At 41.0% G+C, this 18,962-nt stretch overlaps 1 protein-coding gene across 1 annotated transcript in view; it reads right to left on the bottom strand.

Annotated features, from left to right (window-relative positions):
* Positions 1-18,962, bottom strand: part of col4a2 (collagen, type IV, alpha 2) — a 65,682-nt gene that overhangs the window by 13,401 nt on the left and 33,319 nt on the right. The window contains exons 5-25 of the mRNA XM_031734556.2: positions 11,825-11,959; positions 11,698-11,742; positions 11,242-11,358; positions 11,084-11,152; positions 10,904-10,939; positions 10,760-10,813; positions 10,618-10,653; positions 10,223-10,264; positions 7,394-7,468; positions 7,260-7,304; positions 7,065-7,112; positions 6,941-6,976; positions 6,810-6,854; positions 6,451-6,508; positions 3,749-3,850; positions 1,530-1,679; positions 1,373-1,444; positions 1,131-1,282; positions 967-1,039; positions 729-835; positions 380-563 (exon numbers count right to left, since the gene is read on the bottom strand). Coding sequence (XP_031590416.2) covers positions 380-563; positions 729-835; positions 967-1,039; positions 1,131-1,282; positions 1,373-1,444; positions 1,530-1,679; positions 3,749-3,850; positions 6,451-6,508; positions 6,810-6,854; positions 6,941-6,976; positions 7,065-7,112; positions 7,260-7,304; positions 7,394-7,468; positions 10,223-10,264; positions 10,618-10,653; positions 10,760-10,813; positions 10,904-10,939; positions 11,084-11,152; positions 11,242-11,358; positions 11,698-11,742; positions 11,825-11,959 — 1,681 coding nt within the window. The remainder of the gene's footprint in view (positions 1-379; positions 564-728; positions 836-966; positions 1,040-1,130; positions 1,283-1,372; positions 1,445-1,529; positions 1,680-3,748; positions 3,851-6,450; positions 6,509-6,809; positions 6,855-6,940; positions 6,977-7,064; positions 7,113-7,259; positions 7,305-7,393; positions 7,469-10,222; positions 10,265-10,617; positions 10,654-10,759; positions 10,814-10,903; positions 10,940-11,083; positions 11,153-11,241; positions 11,359-11,697; positions 11,743-11,824; positions 11,960-18,962) is intronic.

The following is an 18,962-nucleotide window of genomic DNA, read 5'->3' as shown; positions in this document are numbered from 1 at the left end:
AATGAGGGAGAATGAAAGAGAGAGGCATTCGAAATAAGAGTTATTCAAAAGCACAAGCATTATCTCAAACAAGCTCAGCTGCAGCTGGTTTGAGAGATGGAGCTCCTGCAACAAAGAGATAGCAGGAGGCAAAGAAAGAAAAGTCAATCAAATGGAAATGCATCGTCCCCTTTTAAACACCGGCCATTAATTGTCATTCCCATTTTACTTCCTTGCATTAAGTGACAAAAGAGAATATTTTAAAAAAGACAAAATAAAATGTAATATTTAGTAGAGTGAAAATGAGTCAAATGCCTGTAAGGAGACAAAGCCTTAGAGGAGATATATGCAACACCACAAATAAGACAGAATAAAAGTAGGTAAGGAGGCAGCTCATTACCTGGACTGCCTGGTGTTCCTGGACTTCCATCATAGCCAGCGAGACCGTCGTCACCAGGTAAGCCACGCACACCTTTGACACCCTCAAAATTTAGACCTGGTTCTCCGCTCAGCCCTACTGCACCCGGTCGACCAGAAATACCTGGGAAACCTTTGTCTCCACGTTCTCCCCTGGGTCCTTCTCCCTATTTATATGGACCATCACAATCACTGCATTTTAAGATTATTGGTACTCAAGTGAGGCAAGTAAAGGGAACAAATGAGCAACAAGTAGTTTAGGATAAGATGCAAATCACAGAGTAGGCGATTTTTTTAAAGTTAAAGACAATGTGAAATAGTGATGGACTCACTGGAGAACCTCGGTTGCCAGGCAAACCAGCCTGACCTCTTGTGCCTGGAGCCCCAGGTGCTCCTGGCTCACCATCGTTTCCTGAATCTCCTGGGTCACCATGATGTCCTGTTGGGAATACAAAGACATTGCCAGGCATGCAAACAATCACAAACACAAATAAACATGGTATTTCTTTTATTGCTCACTTGTAACTCTAATGTTGATCTGAAATAAGACAAAAATAAGATAAGAGGCACCTTTCTCTTTGGCGATAATTGTGTCCCCCTTACGACCTCTTGGGCCTGGCAAACCATCGAGCCCAGGAACTCCCTATAGCACAAGAGAGCAAAGCGGAGGGGAATAAGGAAATAATTGGGGGGTTTGTCTTATTTTCTACAGGCTTTTCTTTATTTTGCCTTACTGTGAACCCCTCGTCTCCTTGGAGACCTGGATCTCCTGGATCACCTTCCTGACCGAACTCTCCAGTCATCCCAGGATCGCCAGGATCACCAGGACGGCCGGGTAAACCAGGTATAGCATTTACAACGTTGCACTGACATTCTCCATGATCACCTAAATGTACAAAGGAGGAAATTGTTCTGATTATATGACAGCTTTTTTATTCATTTATAATATTAACAGTTTAGAAAACTACTACTTCACCTTTTGGTCCTTTGGAGCCTGCGTTCCCGGGCCTTCCTCCCTCACCTCGGGCTCCCTTGTGGTACTCTCCCCCTAGATGCAAATAAAAGTACAATACATAAAGACGTAACAGATTTTACAAACAGAGACAACAATAAAAGTAACCTGATTCACTCACATGTCCCTTTTGGTCCAGGAGGGCCCATCTCCCCGTTGCGCCCCTTGACTCCTTGTGGTCCTGCACTGAGAGCAGGGCGTCCTGGTTCACCTTGTTGGCCCTTGTCTCCTTTATCTCCACCAAAACCTTCTGGCCCGAAAAAAACGAAGGCTGATGGAGACAAACGACATTTTCAGAAGTTATTTCTGCTGCTATAACAACAGTCCAGGAGTTTGAGTTGCATTTGTTGACATCGGCACACGCCTCCTATCACAGTGGTACAAATGTAGTGTTAAAGTAGCTTAAATCAGGGGTGTCAGGCTCCAGACCTCAAGGGCCGGTGTCCTGCAGGTTTTAGATCTCACCCTGGGTCAACAAACCTGAATCAAATGATTAGTTCATTACCAGGCCTCTGGAGAACTTCAAGATATGTTGAGGAGGTCATTTAGTCATTTACATCAGCTGTGTTGCATCAAGGACACATCTAAAACCTGCAGGACACCGGCCCTCGAGGCCTGGAGTTTGGCACCCCTGGTTTAAATCATTCCAATTTCTATTAACTTTGGAAAGTCAAACAAGGAACTCTCAGCCTATAACGTCACATAGGGTTACCTGGTAGTTTCATATGTAAAAAACCCCCCCCAGATATTTTCCAAGTTTAAGTTTTAAGTATCAGGACATGATAAAAATCAGGGCTTTCCAGATTGATTTATATACAACCAGAGATGAACAACAACATAGCATGTATTACAGCGCATTTTTATTTATTTAACAAAACCTACACCATGAAAGCAAAAACTAAGTACAACCTTACTGCCTCCATAGGAATTACAAAGGTAAGTAGTAGCCAGGAGCCAGCAAATTAACCCGAATGTCAGAATGCAATGCTCAGAGAATCAAACAAACCCAAGAGCTCAGCCTCCACAGACCTCAGTTAGCATGTTAGCCGATAAAGTTCATGACAGTAGAATAAGAAAAAGACTGCAGGTTTCTTTGGGACAGTTGCCAGGAGAATGCTTTTCTCTCTAAAAAGAGCATGGCTGCATGACTTTGGTTTACTGAATCATTGGGTGTACTTAGTTCTTCACACACTGCTTCTGCATTTTGGCTCAGTGAAAGAGACCTGGACTGCATGGCCATTTATATCTCGTCCTTCATCCGAAGTACTGAGACGAAATCACTCATTTTGATTGACGCTACTTTTCAGAAGTGAGCACAGCAGGGCAGACAGTTTTCTGAAGTATGAAGTAGGAAACGCTGTCATCAAAAGGCAAGTGGAGGTTAACCCATTCCCATCTTTTTCTGCTTAGGCTACGCCCAAGGGGAAAATGTGAGTCACCACAAAGTCACTAGTTAGGCAGATTTTGACAGATGGTTCCTCCACAGAGGAAACGCAACTCCAACAAGGCCTGGGAAACTAGTACTACTACTGTAACTGGGTGAAGGTGAAGGTGGTAGAGGTGGAGCTTTTAGCCATTTTATTTCTCCATATGACGTGAAAGGGGAAACTACTTATGAGTCTTACAAACAACGTGTGACTCAAAAAGACAAATGCTGATCTTTTACCACATCAGTAGAAACCTGGTGGTGCTTACTAGAGAGAACAGCAGCTGAAATGACAGGTTTTTTTTTACAGTTGTTGGGATAGAAGAAGGGAGTACACAGAAGATTATTGCAAAGGCCCATAAGAACACACATTAGCTTCCTAAGTTATTTTTGACGTTAGTTATATCAAACTCCAGGCAACCGGCCAGGGTTTTTAACGTTTCCCACACTTTCCTGTCAAAACATTTTAACATAATAACAGAATCTTTGCCCCACAGTTTTTTGGGATCTGTTCACATGGTCCTGTTAAGGCCTGAACCATGAAATAATTGCCAGAAAATGCAGGGGTTTTTTTTCTTTTTTTGCAATTTATTCCTTAAAATTTTTTGTGCTGTTTCTTTCGGTTTTTCAGGGAGAAACAAAAATCACACTGATAATGTAGAAGCCTCAAAAATTCATATATCAAATATGATACACTTGGCTTTAAAGGGCTGTTCACGTGTTAGAAGGTCGAGCCAAAAATTACCAGTATGAATGCGCAGCAGTCAGCTGCTCTTTTTGATTGATTGATATTGATTGATATACCTTTATTAGTCCCACAAGGGGGAAATTTCACAAGGCTGCCGAGGCTTTTCATAACAACTGCAATGTTTAAGTCAAAGGTTTCGTGTCCTTCCAAAGCTTCGTTTACATACCTTGTTGTTCGTCAGAGGCAGGACGTCCTTGCAGACCAGGAAAACCTTGGTCTCCAATCGAACCCCTCTCTCCAGGTAAACCTTTCTCGCCAGGAGGACCGGCTTATAAAGTCAAAGAAAACATAAGAAGCATTTTTTAGCATTTATGCAACAGGTAACATCAACAGCTTCCAGGCATGGTTTGCTAAGAAATCATTCAGACAATGGCAAACCGAACTCTGTAACAGACTATTCGTATAGAATTAGTCTTTGTTGCGTTACTTAATAATACTGATTTCAGTGTCGCTTTATTAATGTTGGACATCTTTGTTTCCATGTCAGTATAACAATGATTTCTAATGTACCCTCAACTAAATGCCATCACCAATAGTGCTGGGCGATACGGAAAAAATATTTATCACGATATGAATTATTTTATATCACGATAACGATATATATCACGATATACCACCTGACCTGTGGTCATCTGGAACGTATGCAGTCTTTAAACAGCGAGTGGAGAGGGTGCAGTCTTTGTTTTGAGTTACTGTAAAGCATGTCGCAAATCCGGGTGCACGTAAAGCAGCACCATGTCGCAAAACCACAAGACGGAGTTTCTTTGCAAAAAATATAATTTTTTCATACTTTATTTTCTCTTGCATAAAGTTAAGAGAATGTATAGTGAGAAGACAACACTAATATATTTGCACAGGCTATTTAACCCTTTAAGACCTAACACAGAACCAAGTCCGCCAGAGCTTATCTTTACATTTATTTATTTTGAGTGTCTTCATAGTTTTAGTTTTGAGATACACAAATTTTTATATACTACAGGAAAAATGAAAATAAATAAATGCAAATTTGCAAAAACACAGCATGTGCATCAAAATAAACTATTTACAACAGTGCAATTTGACTTCTAAGCATCCCAGAAACGATACAGAAGAGCATAAAGTCAAACATGACTTTTAAAAATACCAACATAGACTTTGAAGCTTAAAAAACTACATTTTCCGCGAAAAAGACGTCACTTCCGGTTTCGGACAGGTAATGGCGGACATAAGATAGTTGCGCTGACTTATATTCCAATGTAGGAAGTGTTATGAACAGCTGATCGGATCGGCAAAGCCTGTTTCTGGAATATTGTGTTTTTGTTGCTGCAAGTCTGGAATATTATGTTTTTGTTGCTGGAAGTGCTTTTTATGCAATTTTTTGCAAAGCTATATGTGGAAGAAAACTGTGACCTAGGGCAAGCTAATGGAATAAGATGTAAGTACAACTCCTACGGTTTCATATGCAAAAAAAACATTATTGCGCTACCTTACGTGGTTACAGTTCTACAGGGATTTAAAAATAGTTAGGGAAAACGGAGTGTGCCTGCTCCGACCGGTTGTAAAGGGTTAATGATATATTTTATGCAATAGTCGGCCTCATCACTGATGGGGACGACAAGGAGTACAGAGGACTGACTCAGGACTTTGTGGACTGGTGCCAGCTGAACTACCTCCAGATCAATGCCAGTAAAACCAAGGAGCTGGTGGTAGACTTCCGCAGGCACAAACATCCTCCACTGCAACCACTGAACATCCAAGGTATGGACATTGAGGCTGTGGACAGCTACAGGTACCTTGGTGTTCATTTGAACAACAAACTGGACTGGACTCATAACTCAGACGCCCTCTACAGGAAAGGGCAGAGCAGGCTGTACCTGCTGCGGAGACTCAGGTCGTTTGGAGTGGAGGGCCCACTCCTGAAGACCTTCTATGACTCTGTGGTGGCCTCAGCCATCTTTTATGGTGTGGTCTGCTGGGGAGGCAACATCTCTGCTGGGGACAGGAAGAGACTGAACAGGCTGATCCGCAGGGCCAGCTCTGTTCTGGGAGGCCCTCTGGACCCAGTGGAGGTGGTGAGTGACAGGAGAATGGTGGCTAAGCTGTCATCCCTGATGGACAACATCTCCCACCCCATGCATGAGACTGTGAAGGCACTGAGCAGCTCCTTCAGTGGGAGACTGCGGCACTCACGGTGTGGGACGGAGAGATTTCGCAGGTCTTTCCTCCCCACTGCTGTCAGACTCTACAATAAAGACTGATCAAACACACACATCCACACATGTGCAATAAGACTGCTATATGTGCAATTCTTCTTCTGACGAAGTTGTGTTTTTGTATTTTCCTACTCAGTTGTATATAGTATTTGTATTTCTATTTTACTCTATTGTATATATTATTCTATTCTATTTTATTCTATTGTACATTTTATTTTATTTTATTTTATTGCATTCCAGTGTTTTCTAATTTCTGCTACATAACTTTGCACTTTTGCTGTAACAAAACAAATTTCCCACCTGTGGGACTAATAAAGGCCATCTTATCTTATCTTATCTTATCTTAATTTGTAAAATTCGGGTTAGAAACGATAGAAGACAAATGGCACGATAGACACTTTTCTATCGTCCACACGATATATATCGTCATATCGCCCAGCACTAATCACCAAATGTTGTGTTGACATCCCTCCTGGACAAGAACCTTGACTGAGCTCTGAGCTCATGCTGTAGACTACAATAACCTTCTTTAGAGTCACTTGACCTTTGACCTTAATAAACTTGCCTCATTCCATTGAGTGCCTTGTCAGCACAGTTTCAGATTTATCTTAATCAAAATGATTTTTCTGGTTTCCACTGACTCATTATTGGACTGTTTCTCGTGTTAGTTACTTACCCGCTGACTCCCAAAAAGGTCCTTGTGAAATCACCTCTCCTGGGTCACCCATAACACCCTGAAACACAAATACAGCCTCAGGCTTTCTGTACTCTTCTGTAGTTTAACTAATAAGATATTTGACTGTCTGTGTGTGACTGTCACGTGCACATTGTGCTGTTTTTAATCACAATATCATAATAACAGGCCATTTATTCTAAATAACTGTCTCCACCTTCTGTTGGCCAGTCCATTCAGACTAACTTGGGGAGACACTAAAATATATAAATACTAAAATACACTAAAATATAGTTTGTAAACTTTCACTACCAGCTTTGTCAGTCATTTAGAAAAGAAATGAAACAGCATCAGGTGCTCACCTTAGGACCATCTCTGCCTCTTGGTCCTCTTTCGCCGTAATCACCCTAAAGAGAGATGTGATCGTCAGATTAATAAAATGTGTTTTATATTATTTTAAGAATACAACCATAACGTGACATCTCTTTTTTACCTTTAGTCCAGGTCTTCCATTTGCACCAGGTGGACCCTAGAACAGAAACCAAAGCAGCAGATGATATAAGAGCAGGACAAAGGAAAGTGGTTTGATAGCATGTTTAGAAGGATGCTGAGCTAACCCGTGGTCCAGGCATTCCTTTTATTCCACGCTCTCCTTTGTTGTCTGCCTGAAATCACACAGAATAATCCAGTTGATTACAAATAATAATGATGAACATGCTGAGATGTGCATGTGTCTCTTGGCACTTGTGTGGATGTGTTATATCTGTGTTTGTGATCTAAATGTGTATGATGAGTCATTAGTGGTAACATACCGGCTCCCCTCTTTCTCCTTTTACACCTTTGTCCCCAGGAGGACCCTAAAACAAAGTATTTTTATGATATATGTTAGTGCTTGTGATGCTCCCTTTCATTTTATCTTCAAAGGTTTATGAGCAAAAATGAGGACCTGAGATTCAGTTCCATTGTACAGAACTTGCTCATGTGTATCGTTTCCTGGAGGCCCCGGGGGTCCAATTTCTCCCTGTGGTGAGAGGATACATACACAGAACTGTTAGCAGCAAAATATATGAAAAATATAAAAATAGATTATACTTCATCCTTTTCTTGCCGTTTCCCCTTTCTTAAGAATGGCTTCTTTACAACCAGCCTGTTTCTAAAAGACATGAATTTTAGATACTGTTCACCTCCTGCAGGCATCCTATTTTGTCCTCCACTAGTCCAGTTTCTTAAAATTTTTAAGGACATCATGCTCAGATATGACACGTAATAGTTCTTTGGTAATAACCTTGCTGACGCAAAAAAAAAACCAAAACTGTTATGCCTGGCAAACTGTGTTATCTTTGGCCAAAGAAAAAGGAACAAATGATGTGCTTTTGTGGCAGGCTGCTGGTAACAAAGTGCCTAAACATATCATTACAGTTGGTTCCCTGCTAAATTTTCTGTTATGTGTAAACACATAACAGAGTTTTATGTTCTTTGTTCTGGCTTAAGTGATTTGTTGCTGCGTTTTCAGTGTTCTTGTAGTTATGTTTTTGGTTTCGTGCTGGAGCACTACGTTTTTGATGGTGATTGAGTCCTTGAGTTTCTGTAAATTTCTGTTTCCAATTAGTGTTCTGGCTTTTGTTTTTTGTTACTTTTGTTTTAGCCAGCCTGTGTTTCCTGTGTCTTCTCTTGTCTAGTCTGTCTCTTTGTTTGTCACTTCCTGTTTTATTTTGTTAGTCTTCGTCTCATGTGCTTTACGTTCAGTTTTGTTTCCCCTCATCTTATCAGTAGATTTCATTCAGCTGTGTTCTCTGGTGTCGCTTTTGTGCCTTATTACCTCGTGTATACATAAGTGTTCAGCTTTCCTCTGTTCTTGGTTATGTTGTTGTCAAACCTTCCCACAAAGCTGTGTTTCCTGTGTGTTCTGTGTCCCGTTACAGACGTATAGGTTAATTCAGTGTTTCCCAACCACTGTGTGAAGATTATCCAATTTCACCTGACTGGTACTATAAGTGAGTCGTGTTTCATGTGTATAGGAATTTCTTTTACTTATGTATTAATCACATTATTTTATTGTATATTGCCTTGGTGCCACTGGATTTTAACATGTCTCACACTCATACAGTAAGACAAATGGTGGGGGTCTAGTAAGGAAGTTGGGGGGAAGCAGACAACTCCACAGGAAGAATCTCTTTGAGGACTCCGGGAGGTAGCAAGGGAGTGTGGACCTTAAGGTGTGAAACAGCTGTGTACTGCCTTTTGTTCCTGAAGAAGGTATTTAACTGAGAGCCATGCTAGGCTCAGGTGAGACTCTGCTGACCGTCTGCCCGGCGATCATGCAGGCTCTCCACCAGCTGGGTTTGTCTGTTCTTTGTGTTTTGATTAAAGAATGTTAGCTCACCACTCGTCTGCAGGCTTTATTTAATGGAAAACTTCCACAACACATGACAGGCAGAACAATTACATTATCTTCCACTTGAGGGCAGTACAGCTGCTTGCTACAGTTAGGTGGGTTGCCAACAGAAAAGACTGTTTTCTACAGTCATTGGTTGGCAACTGCCAATAAAACAGAAGACGACTAAGAAATACAAACATACATAGCCATGCTGCGAGTGAGACAACGTCACAGGTAATGGCGATGGATAATTATTTGAAGATGAAGTGATTAGTCTGACCTGGCTCAACTAAACAGGCCCAGGGTTCACACCAAGTAAGTAAAATGAGAGTAAATTTTCATTATATTTCAATAAATATACTTTTTGTGACATTTTTGTTTGCTTGTGTGCCGTGTGATTTTTTTGTGAAATATTTGCCGTGGCTCCAAGAGGGTGGGAAACACTGGGTTAGTTCCAGAGTTCGCCGAGTGTCATAGCGTTAAAGCCACTTTCTAAGGTTAAGCCTTGTCTCGAGAATCCTGCATTTGGGTCCACCTTTACCTGCGACACACCTGCACTTGACACTGGTTCATTGCTAAAATTAGGTGTCTTTTTTTATGCCTAACTGACTAACAAACAGAAACACATTCCTCTGAAAATGGTCAGGTACAAGGAGTGCACTGAGATTGAACACGCAGCCAATGTCCCCCCCAAAAAACTATGAAGGAATTTCAGAAAGCCTGGTGAACTCTTGTTCAAGACTATTTTAATAATGAAAAAAAAAAACAACCTCTAGCTTCTTGGAACCAAAATATTAAGATATCAGTGGTGGCACAAAATTTTGGCACAGTCCTACTTAGAAGATAGATTTAGTACAAAATACCTTTAAAAAAGATTCCTTTTGATTTTCCTTATTTTATGGTGTAACACTGGATATTTTCCCCATAAAAGCTTTTAAAAATCTATCACCACCTCACACTTTCAGAGCAGAATTGTTTCTGTAGCTGAGCTGCTAATAATTCACCAACATCTGTCCCCAGTTTGAAAATGAATCTGTATTTGTGTAGCTGCCAGACAAATGTTCGGGAATTAAAAGAAAAAATACTTCCCACTGAAATATAAAAGAGAAAAAATGGCACCACACGGAAATGCTCAAGTGAAAACAGAAGAAAACTGAGCTTAAAAACAATACTTATGATTAGTAGTTTAAATAGCACCACTGCAAATCATTTCATTTAAAGCTGCAGACTGACGCCTGAAACCGAAGTAAATGAGATGTTTTGTGTCGAGAATTAATCATTTTTTCATTCAGCGACAGCAAATAAGTTTATCACACATTTACAGTAATTTACAGTAATTGAAGTACCAACACACACACACACACACACACACACACACACACACAAATGATCACTCACTTGGTCTCCTCTGACTCCCTTAATCACTCTGGTCATCGTACCCTGTCAGAAAGAAAACATAGTTTAAACATTCATATTTCTGCAGCAGTATTTGAATGTTTATTTTAAACACATTACATTCACTCATTGGCCACTTCATTAGGTGCACTTTATCCAGTGCTCATTAATTACAATATCTAATCAGCCAATCAGCCAATCACATGGCAGCATGTATTTAAGAATGAAGACATGACAACCTGCTGAGGTATCAACTGTGTGATGCTGTCATATCAGTCAGTATAAGGGATGTTTCCAGCACCTTGTTGAATTTATGCAATGAAAAATTGCGACAATTCTGAAGGCAAAAAGCCTAATGAAGTGTCTACATAAGTGTTTATATAATATTGCTGCCTTACCTTTGGTCCAGGGGGACCTGGAGGACCTGGGGGACCCTAGGAGAAGACAGAGGGATATTCGTATCAATCACATTACATAATAATAGGTCTGAAACTATAAAATAACAACTAAACTAATGAATTGAAACATGTGAACACTGACCTTTGGTCCTTGCATGCCTCTGTAACCTCTTGACCCTGGATCTCCTGGAAACCCCTGAATAAAAAAAAAAGATCAAATCGCAGATATTTGGGCGACATTGCAACCACATAAAAGTAATTTTCTAGGTTCGTTAAAGGATCTTACAAATGTTCCATCAAATCCTGGTGTGCCGGGATCACCCTGAGGAGGGACGGTCAAAGATGCATGGAGTTAGTAAGTTTTAGATTATATGGATTAACTCATGTCACGCCATGAATATAATGTTTTGCACTTGGATGTTCTTCTTAACAAAAGGCAGGTTTGGAGTGGAGTCCTCTTTCTCACCCTGAATCGCCGCATATACACACTGATCTCCAGATTGTCTCCCTTCTCTCCTTTCCTGCCTGGTTGTCCCTGAGAGTTGAAAACAAAGTATACAGTAACTTACGGGACATCAGTCTCTTTGTATTAATAACTATCTAAGCAGACTTGGCATTACGCACAGGAAAACCTTGGGAGCCCTGAGAGCCGGGAAATCCTGGTGCACCTGGATCTCCATGAGTCCCGTTACAGCCATCTGCACCTGGCTTCCCTCTGGGCCCAGCTTGTCCTGGGTGTCCCTGCAGAGAGAGCGACACAAGCAGAATCAACACCGTCTTCCTTCTCTCACCCCAACCAATCGCGGCAGATGGCCCCGCCCCTCCCTGAGCCTGGTTCTGCCGGAGGTTTCTTCCTGTTAAAAGGGAGTTTTTCCTTCCCACTGTCACCAAAGTGCTTGCTCATAGGGGGTCATATGATTGTTGGATTTTTCTCTGCATGTATTATTGTAGGGTCTACCTTACAATATAAAGCGCCTTGAGGCGACTGTTGTTGTGATTTGACGTTGTATACATTAAATTGAATTGAATTAAACTGAAGACTCTCCCACAGCGTTCATCCCGACAGCATGGTGGACTTACAGGAATACCGTTGTTGCCAGAGAAGCCAGGTACGCCAGTCATTCCCTGTGGAGCAACAAGAATTGCACATTAAACAAAATAGCTGTCATTGTCATGTGTTTAATAGTTTACAGAGATGAGCACTTACCACGCTTCCTTTAGGACCTATGTTTCCATCGCGACCACGGTCGCCTTTCTGCCCCTTTGGGCCTTGGATGCCCTCCTCTCCTGTTCGCCCAGGTGGCCCCTGTGGGCCCTGTGGACCAAGAGGACCAGGACGGCCCTGAAATTGGGAAGATAGGAAAAACAGAGTTGATACATTTTAAGTCAAAGATGCAACACATCAAATAAACTTCATATATGAAAAAAAAATCAACTTTTAAGAATAAATTGTCAGTTATCTTCTTTTGTTTCAGTCATGACTGTTAAAGCTAACAATGGTCATATCTGTGTTAGCAAAAAGGGTGAGAGCAAAGAAATCACTTACTTACCTGTTTTAATTCCATAAGGAAACAAAATAATGAGAATAAGACAAGTGTTATCAAGAGATACAAAAAAACAAAAGAACCACAGCATCACAACAATGCAACAAAAATGTGTCAAGCTGCATTCTGATTTAATAATAATTCCCAGTTTTTCCCTTCTCCACACTATTTTTTATTTTTCAAACTTCCTGTTGGAATTTCGGTTTAGATCACCAGGGGGAGACATACACTTTCCTATCTTTTTCCTAACCTTTCCCTTCCCTTTACACCCACCCAGTGGCTAAACTTTATACTGCAAATGCCCACTAACATGTCTCTTCACTCATGTTAGCTCTTTTAAACTTTAAATGAACAGACTAAACCACACTCACAGAAATATCTGTCTGGAAACAGTTCATACACGATAAACATCAGCCCCGAGCTGGAAATGTGGCACGTGCAGGACCTGAGAGCTTCTAAGAGCTGTGCACGCTGTTCTTTTAGGACAGCGATAGGGCAGCGAGGAGATTAAGTTAATGTAAATAAAGCCAGACTCTGCTGTCAAATGTCTCAGTAATGAAAAGAGAAAGGGCAGTTGAAATGGCTGTTCAACCATATTCAGAGCGTTTGAGGCTGCAGACATCCCCCTAATCTGCAAGCTAAATATAACAATTTGATTATGATACCCAGAGTGACGAAAGGGAAAAGGCAAGCATGTAGATAGTAAGAGAATGAGAGCCTCCCAGAGGCAGAAGCATCTGCAGCTGAGAGTCTGCTACATTATTATTATTATTTTTTTAATTCCTATCTCCTGTAAGTGACCTCAGAATAACTGTTCACGTAGGCGTGTTAGGGCACCCTTAAAAAAATGGAAAACACGGCACTTAATGTCATCACAGTACATCATTACAGTTATTCACACACTCGAGGGAGCTGCTCGATGGACCCGCAGAGTCAACAATTATTGGTGGGAAGAAAACTGAATAATATGAGAAGAGTACTTTAAGAAGGGGTCATAAAACACGTGAGCATGGGGATACTATGGGAACTTGCTGTTTTTGTATGATCCTGGAGTTCTGGGTCAGTAAGTGGTGCTCTCAAAGGTTTGGAGGCCAAACAGTATCCCTGTGAGAACCAACAAACACAGTGACGTTGTTTGTCTGCTGACAGAAGCGCTTCGAGCGGTGTTACACGAAGCTCGAGCCAGCGAAAGGAATTAATAAAAATGCAGGGAGCCTAAATAGTGTCACACAAAAATTCAAACAAGCTCAAATCAGATGCAGACAGTGTGAGAAAAAGCCTCGGCGGAACTCGTGTAACTGCAACTGTAAACTTGGACATGCAGCATGTGCATCCTGTGTGTGTGTGCGCGCGCTTTGCCTATGGGCGGATTTTTCGAAGCAACGAGGTGTGTGCTTCATCTGTGCACATTGTTGACCCGGCAGATGTTGCCTATAGAGCACAGCATCGACGACAGTCCTGTCAAAACAATTCACACGCAGCCTGAACCAGGGCCAGAGTGATAAACACTGCTCTGAATTTTACATTTACTGTTTTTTTGGTTCCATTAACTCAGCACATACACACAGATAATAAGCATATTCCTCATGAAATGCGGATTAACTAATTTTCTGAAGACAAATGGTTCTGGCAAACCCATAGCTGTCTCAAATATGTGTGTGTGTGTGTGTGCACGAGAGGTCCTTGTCTAGAAAACTTGTATAAACTTTGTGCTCTGCTTTGTATCTTTCAGCATGGGCTAACAAGAGGACCGATAAAGGATTTTTAAGGATCGAAGAAGAAGTGTGGTACAGTGAAAAGGAAGCCACCATGATATGCTTCTCATTTTACCTTTGAAAACCTGGATCAGGTATATATTTGCCTTTAGATGTGGTTGCATGGTTGTTAGAGCTTGTCAGTTTTAGGGATGTTAAAAACTTGTGTACGTCCCCAAGCAAACAAACCACACCTGTTCCACATCACATACAGTAGCCAGTTCATTTGGACGGCAGAACTACGCCATTTCCTTTCTCCTTAATTCTCAAATGCACTAAAAGGTCTCCCTTCAGTCCTCCCCACTTGTTAAGGAGAGGTCCTCCACACTGTACCATTTCCTTCACACATCCATACTCCCCATTCTTATCTACTCTCACTACTTCCACCCTTCACTCCCTCACCTCCTCTCCAAAGCTCTCGAGTGCTCTCCCTTTGCACGTCTTCTTCCCCTGCTTTGTCAGTCTGCCTGCCCTTCCTGTCTCCACCGGGGGAAGAATGACCGAGAAATCAGCCACTGATAGAGACCATGAAAAGGCTGTACAATCATGAAACTGTATAAATGAAGAACTTGAAATCAGAGGAAGTCAAGCGGTCATCAAACAGACACGGCTTGGACTTGCATGCATGCACAGGCATGCCGGTCAGCTTAGTTGTCAACTCATCTCCCTGTGAAGGCTGGTTGTAACTTCAGAGGAATATGAAGCTCAGGAGACCTGTCTCTGAAATAACGGCTGTCTGCGCTGCTTTAGTTTTCTTTCTATCACAGACATACGTCACACATCTGGCCTCTGATCTCGTGAGCTCCACAACGCAACACGGATCACAGCTGACAAGTATTTCTTTAACTTCTGATTAGATTAATCTACACCTTAAAAAAAAAATACTGCAATGAACTCCCCAGAAACCCTGTTGTAGTGTGAATTAAACATACACGAAAGATCAAAAGGTTAAGTTCATTAGTCGATATTAGAAGAGTTATTTCTACTCAAGTATTACCAATAATAGCGTCCACTATGAGAGTTCACTCTAAATGTAGTTTTTTTCTACTGTGGCTCAGGTTCAGTTATTAAGAGATCAAATGAGGTCACGACAACAGACAACAGTGAACACTGGAGGATGTCAGAAGAACTAACTCGAAACTAAAACCTAACCCTTTTGACTTTAAGTCTTTCAGTCATATTATTAGGCTCCTTGTCTTTTATTATATCCTCTGGTTTTTTAAATAATACACAAACAAACAGAAGATTAATTGTTAAACTGCAATTTTATTCATTTTTATGAACTGAGCTGAATTCTTTACATTAAACTCTGCCTTTCTTTGTGTTATCTGTGTTTTGCCCATTTTTGCTTGATGACACAGCATTAACTCTAAATACAGCTTACTACACTGTAGGTGGTGATTTTTGAAAATTCATGGAGCAGGCGTACTAGGTGGCTGAATACCCTCATTATTCTAATTAGAGGTAATACAGCAGATCTAACCCACCAGAGCAGGAGCCTTGGTTTAGATGTACGTGTAATTTGTAGCAGTTAGTGCAAATTACCGTCGTCAAAAGAAAAGATTTCATAGGGTCAGACAAACAAGAGAAACTGAAACGTGGGAAAACAGGTGAAAAGGAGTTGTGGGTCGAAAGGAAATACAGACGGGCTCAGACAACAAAATACAAAGTAAAACAGCAACACAAAGAGTGATAACGAGAGCGCGCAAAGAAACTGTGGTTGTCAAAAATTCCAAAAGGAAACTGTGATAAGCAATAAAACACTAATCGTGATGCCTTGATTTGATCACGTCACTTCCCAAATCATTTAAGGGGCAGAAACTCATTTGCACTTACTTGAGTGGAAACGAACACACACATGCACAAAGCCAGTCATTAAAAACGTGTCACATCAGAATCTATTTGGAGAACCTGCGTGCTCATTAAACAGCAGAGACTTACTACAGGTTACAAGAGCAAACCTCAAAAATATGCAATGCACCGAATCATGAGGCGCTGCTGACCTGCGGAGGTGCAGGTGTGGATCAGCTAGTCTTGGTAAAGTCTTGCAGTCAGAAACAATTAAAAGCAGCTGTTCACCTAATTTTTTACACAAAAACTCATTTTCCCATTGGCTTTGTGAACTGCTTGAGCCTCTTTGGGTGGTTTTCAAGAAAATTTAACAATGCCCCTGCGCCTCGCTCTCAGTTTTATTGCACTGTTTTCATTGGAAATGCTTCTTCAGCTGAAGCTAATATTCATTAAAACCTGTTCACACTGAAATCTGTGGAATAGAAAATGAAATATAAATGAAATGAACACCATCTGAATTGATGAAACTACGGGTGAAAGCTACACTTAACTGCTCTCTTATTATTTTATGTGGCCTTCCTTATCCAGCCCCAAAAGTGATTTGTGTCTTTTCCCAGGATCAAAAAAAGGATCACCACTTAAAGAGCAACTACCTGATCTTCGGTAATTTAGCGTATCTCTTGCTGCAGTGATTTAGTGTACTATGCACTTCATGATGTCATCTCTCCTCTGGCCATGCCCACCCACACTCATCAGCGATGCAGATTTCAGCCAGAGACGTCAGTGACACCTGGAACGTTTAAATATTCATCAGTCACGTTTCCCACTGCCAAACATCTAGCCTGTACGACAGTTCACATGTGTTTTTGGATTTCCCATTGCCATATTAGCATCCACATCTGCTTCACTGCTTTATCTCTGTAAGCTTCAGCGAGCAACTTTATGATGTATCACTCGTATCAAGAAATCTCTGAGAAAATCCCTCCTCTTCACATGCTGTATAAAATGCAGTAACCCCTCTGTGTACACGGCTGTGTTTACATTTCTCATTCCTAAATCACAGATCTATTAAAAGTTCCCCCGTCTGACACCATAAATTTCATCTGGGTCCAGACTGTCCCCTGGGGTGGACAGTTTTGGAACGACCCATTAAGAACAGGATGGGAACGCACGGCCTGATATGCAAACCTCTGACATCCGAGAGGAATAAAACAAATCAATAAACAACTGGCCGGAAACTTGCTCCGTTATTCCATCTGTCTGTCCGTCCGCAAAAACTGGGAACTACGGGGGAGATTCCCTAATTTTACATATGAAAAGAACAACTAATTAAAGGTTAATTTTTAAGACAAAAATCGTCAGCAAAGTCATGACCAATGACACGAACAGCAGTTACAGTTAGGATCTTAAGTTTCTGGACACTTCACCGTTTCTGTACATCACCACACTGGATTTTAGATCAAACAGTCAGGATGTGATTCAGATTTTAATTTTAATTTTAATGTTATGCATGTTCCCTTTCTTCATAGCCTCAAAATTTATTAAACAAATTCCTAATGTTTTTAATATTTGGATGAAAATCATTCGCTGTCAACGACTGCCTCAAGTCTACAAACCAATGACATCACCAAATACTGCGTTTCCTCCCACGATCCTCTAACCGGCCTCTTTTTGCATTAATTTTGTATTTAATAACTGAGAAGCAGCTCTATTGGGGTTAAGATCTGTTGATTACAATCAATCAAAGGCTATAACATTTCTTTGCCTCGAGAAGCTCTTGGGTTGCTTTTGCAGTTTACTTTGGCTCTCTCTTCACTTGCACTGTGAACTTCAGTCTTATCAGTTTTGCAGTATTTGCCTGAACCTGAGCAGAGAGCATATCCCTGCTACTTCTATTATTAATATTAATAAACACCACTGACACGGTTCCACTGGCAGCCATAACACTGCACACGCCCATGCCATAACACTGCCTCCACTATGTTTGAAAGATGATGTGGTATGCTGCACATCACAAGCTGTTTCTTTCCTTCTCCATAATTTTCTCTTAAAATCACTCAGTACAACTTAATCTTGGTTTCATTTGTCCAACCATTTTCCAGACCCGTTCAGCCTCTTTTCAGATGTTTTCTGGCAAAATCTAATCGGCCCTTCTGGTTCTTGAGTGTAAGCAGTGCGTAATTGGTGAACTTTCAACCCTCTGAAAATGGAGGACTGTGTGTGTGGCCCAGTTTCCTAAACAATGAATACAAAAGTTTTATAAAACCTCCATGAATAATGATTTTAAACCTAGTGTGCACGGACGCAAAACTATGCCATTATCCCAAAACCTATGGAGCTAACTGTATGGCATCTTAGAGGAAAACAATAAACAGGATATTAACAATGAACATAACGCCAGTAAAAATTTCAAATGTACCAATTTTACTTAAAAGCTTCCTGTTTCATTCTTAGTTTCCTGTCATGCTGAAGGTACAAAATGCTGCAGATATTTAACAATAATCAACGGCTGCTTGGTTTAATGAAAAACCTTCTATCTGCAGGTTACATGTGCACATATATTAGCAATTTTCCAAACGAACTGTTCCCACACTTGCTTCCACGTCTGTTTTTCATCTACACTGGGTATCCATTGAGTTCTGCCTTTACACCATCACCAACAATGTTAATGTCTCATGTCTAACAGTTGGCTTGCCCTCCTGATGGTTGTATATAATGTATCTTCTCAGAAATAACACCGTAATCTAAACAGAAACTGTTGTGGACGATGCTATGCAGCACGATCTTTTCCTTCTGACGTCGGCGATGGGAGCTGACAGCCGTGTCCTGCTTCTGAAACATCTACGGGTCCTACAGAGTGGACTTTTATTACATTCACACAACACTCATTTATATAAACTCTCCCTGGTGAGAGCAGGTATCTACGCAAGCTGCCTCGAGCAGGACTGCCAGAATAATGAAAGTCTGCAGCGCTAGAGAAATAACAGTTGGTTCTGAGGAAAGGGGATGGATTAAGGCTCGGGTTTGACGGAAACAAACAAATTTGTATGTCAATCAAAGAATCTAAAGCCAAGTTTTTGCAGCTGTTCCTGAAAACATCGATGTGGCTCACTGTTACCGCCAAGATTTCATTCAAATGTAGTCTAAACTTTAACAGAAACTGGCTAAAGAAAAGTCAAATGGATACATATCTTCATACTGTCATAGGAAAATAGAATATATAACTACTGGTGCTAATGCTCCATTATTAACTTTT

Source organism: Oreochromis aureus, linkage group 16 (assembly GCF_013358895.1).
Source record: "Oreochromis aureus strain Israel breed Guangdong linkage group 16, ZZ_aureus, whole genome shotgun sequence".
NCBI classification, from domain to species: domain Eukaryota; kingdom Metazoa; phylum Chordata; class Actinopteri; order Cichliformes; family Cichlidae; genus Oreochromis; species Oreochromis aureus.
The sequence above is the reverse complement of the archived record's forward strand: the minus strand, read 5'-3'. Positions and strand labels throughout refer to the sequence as shown.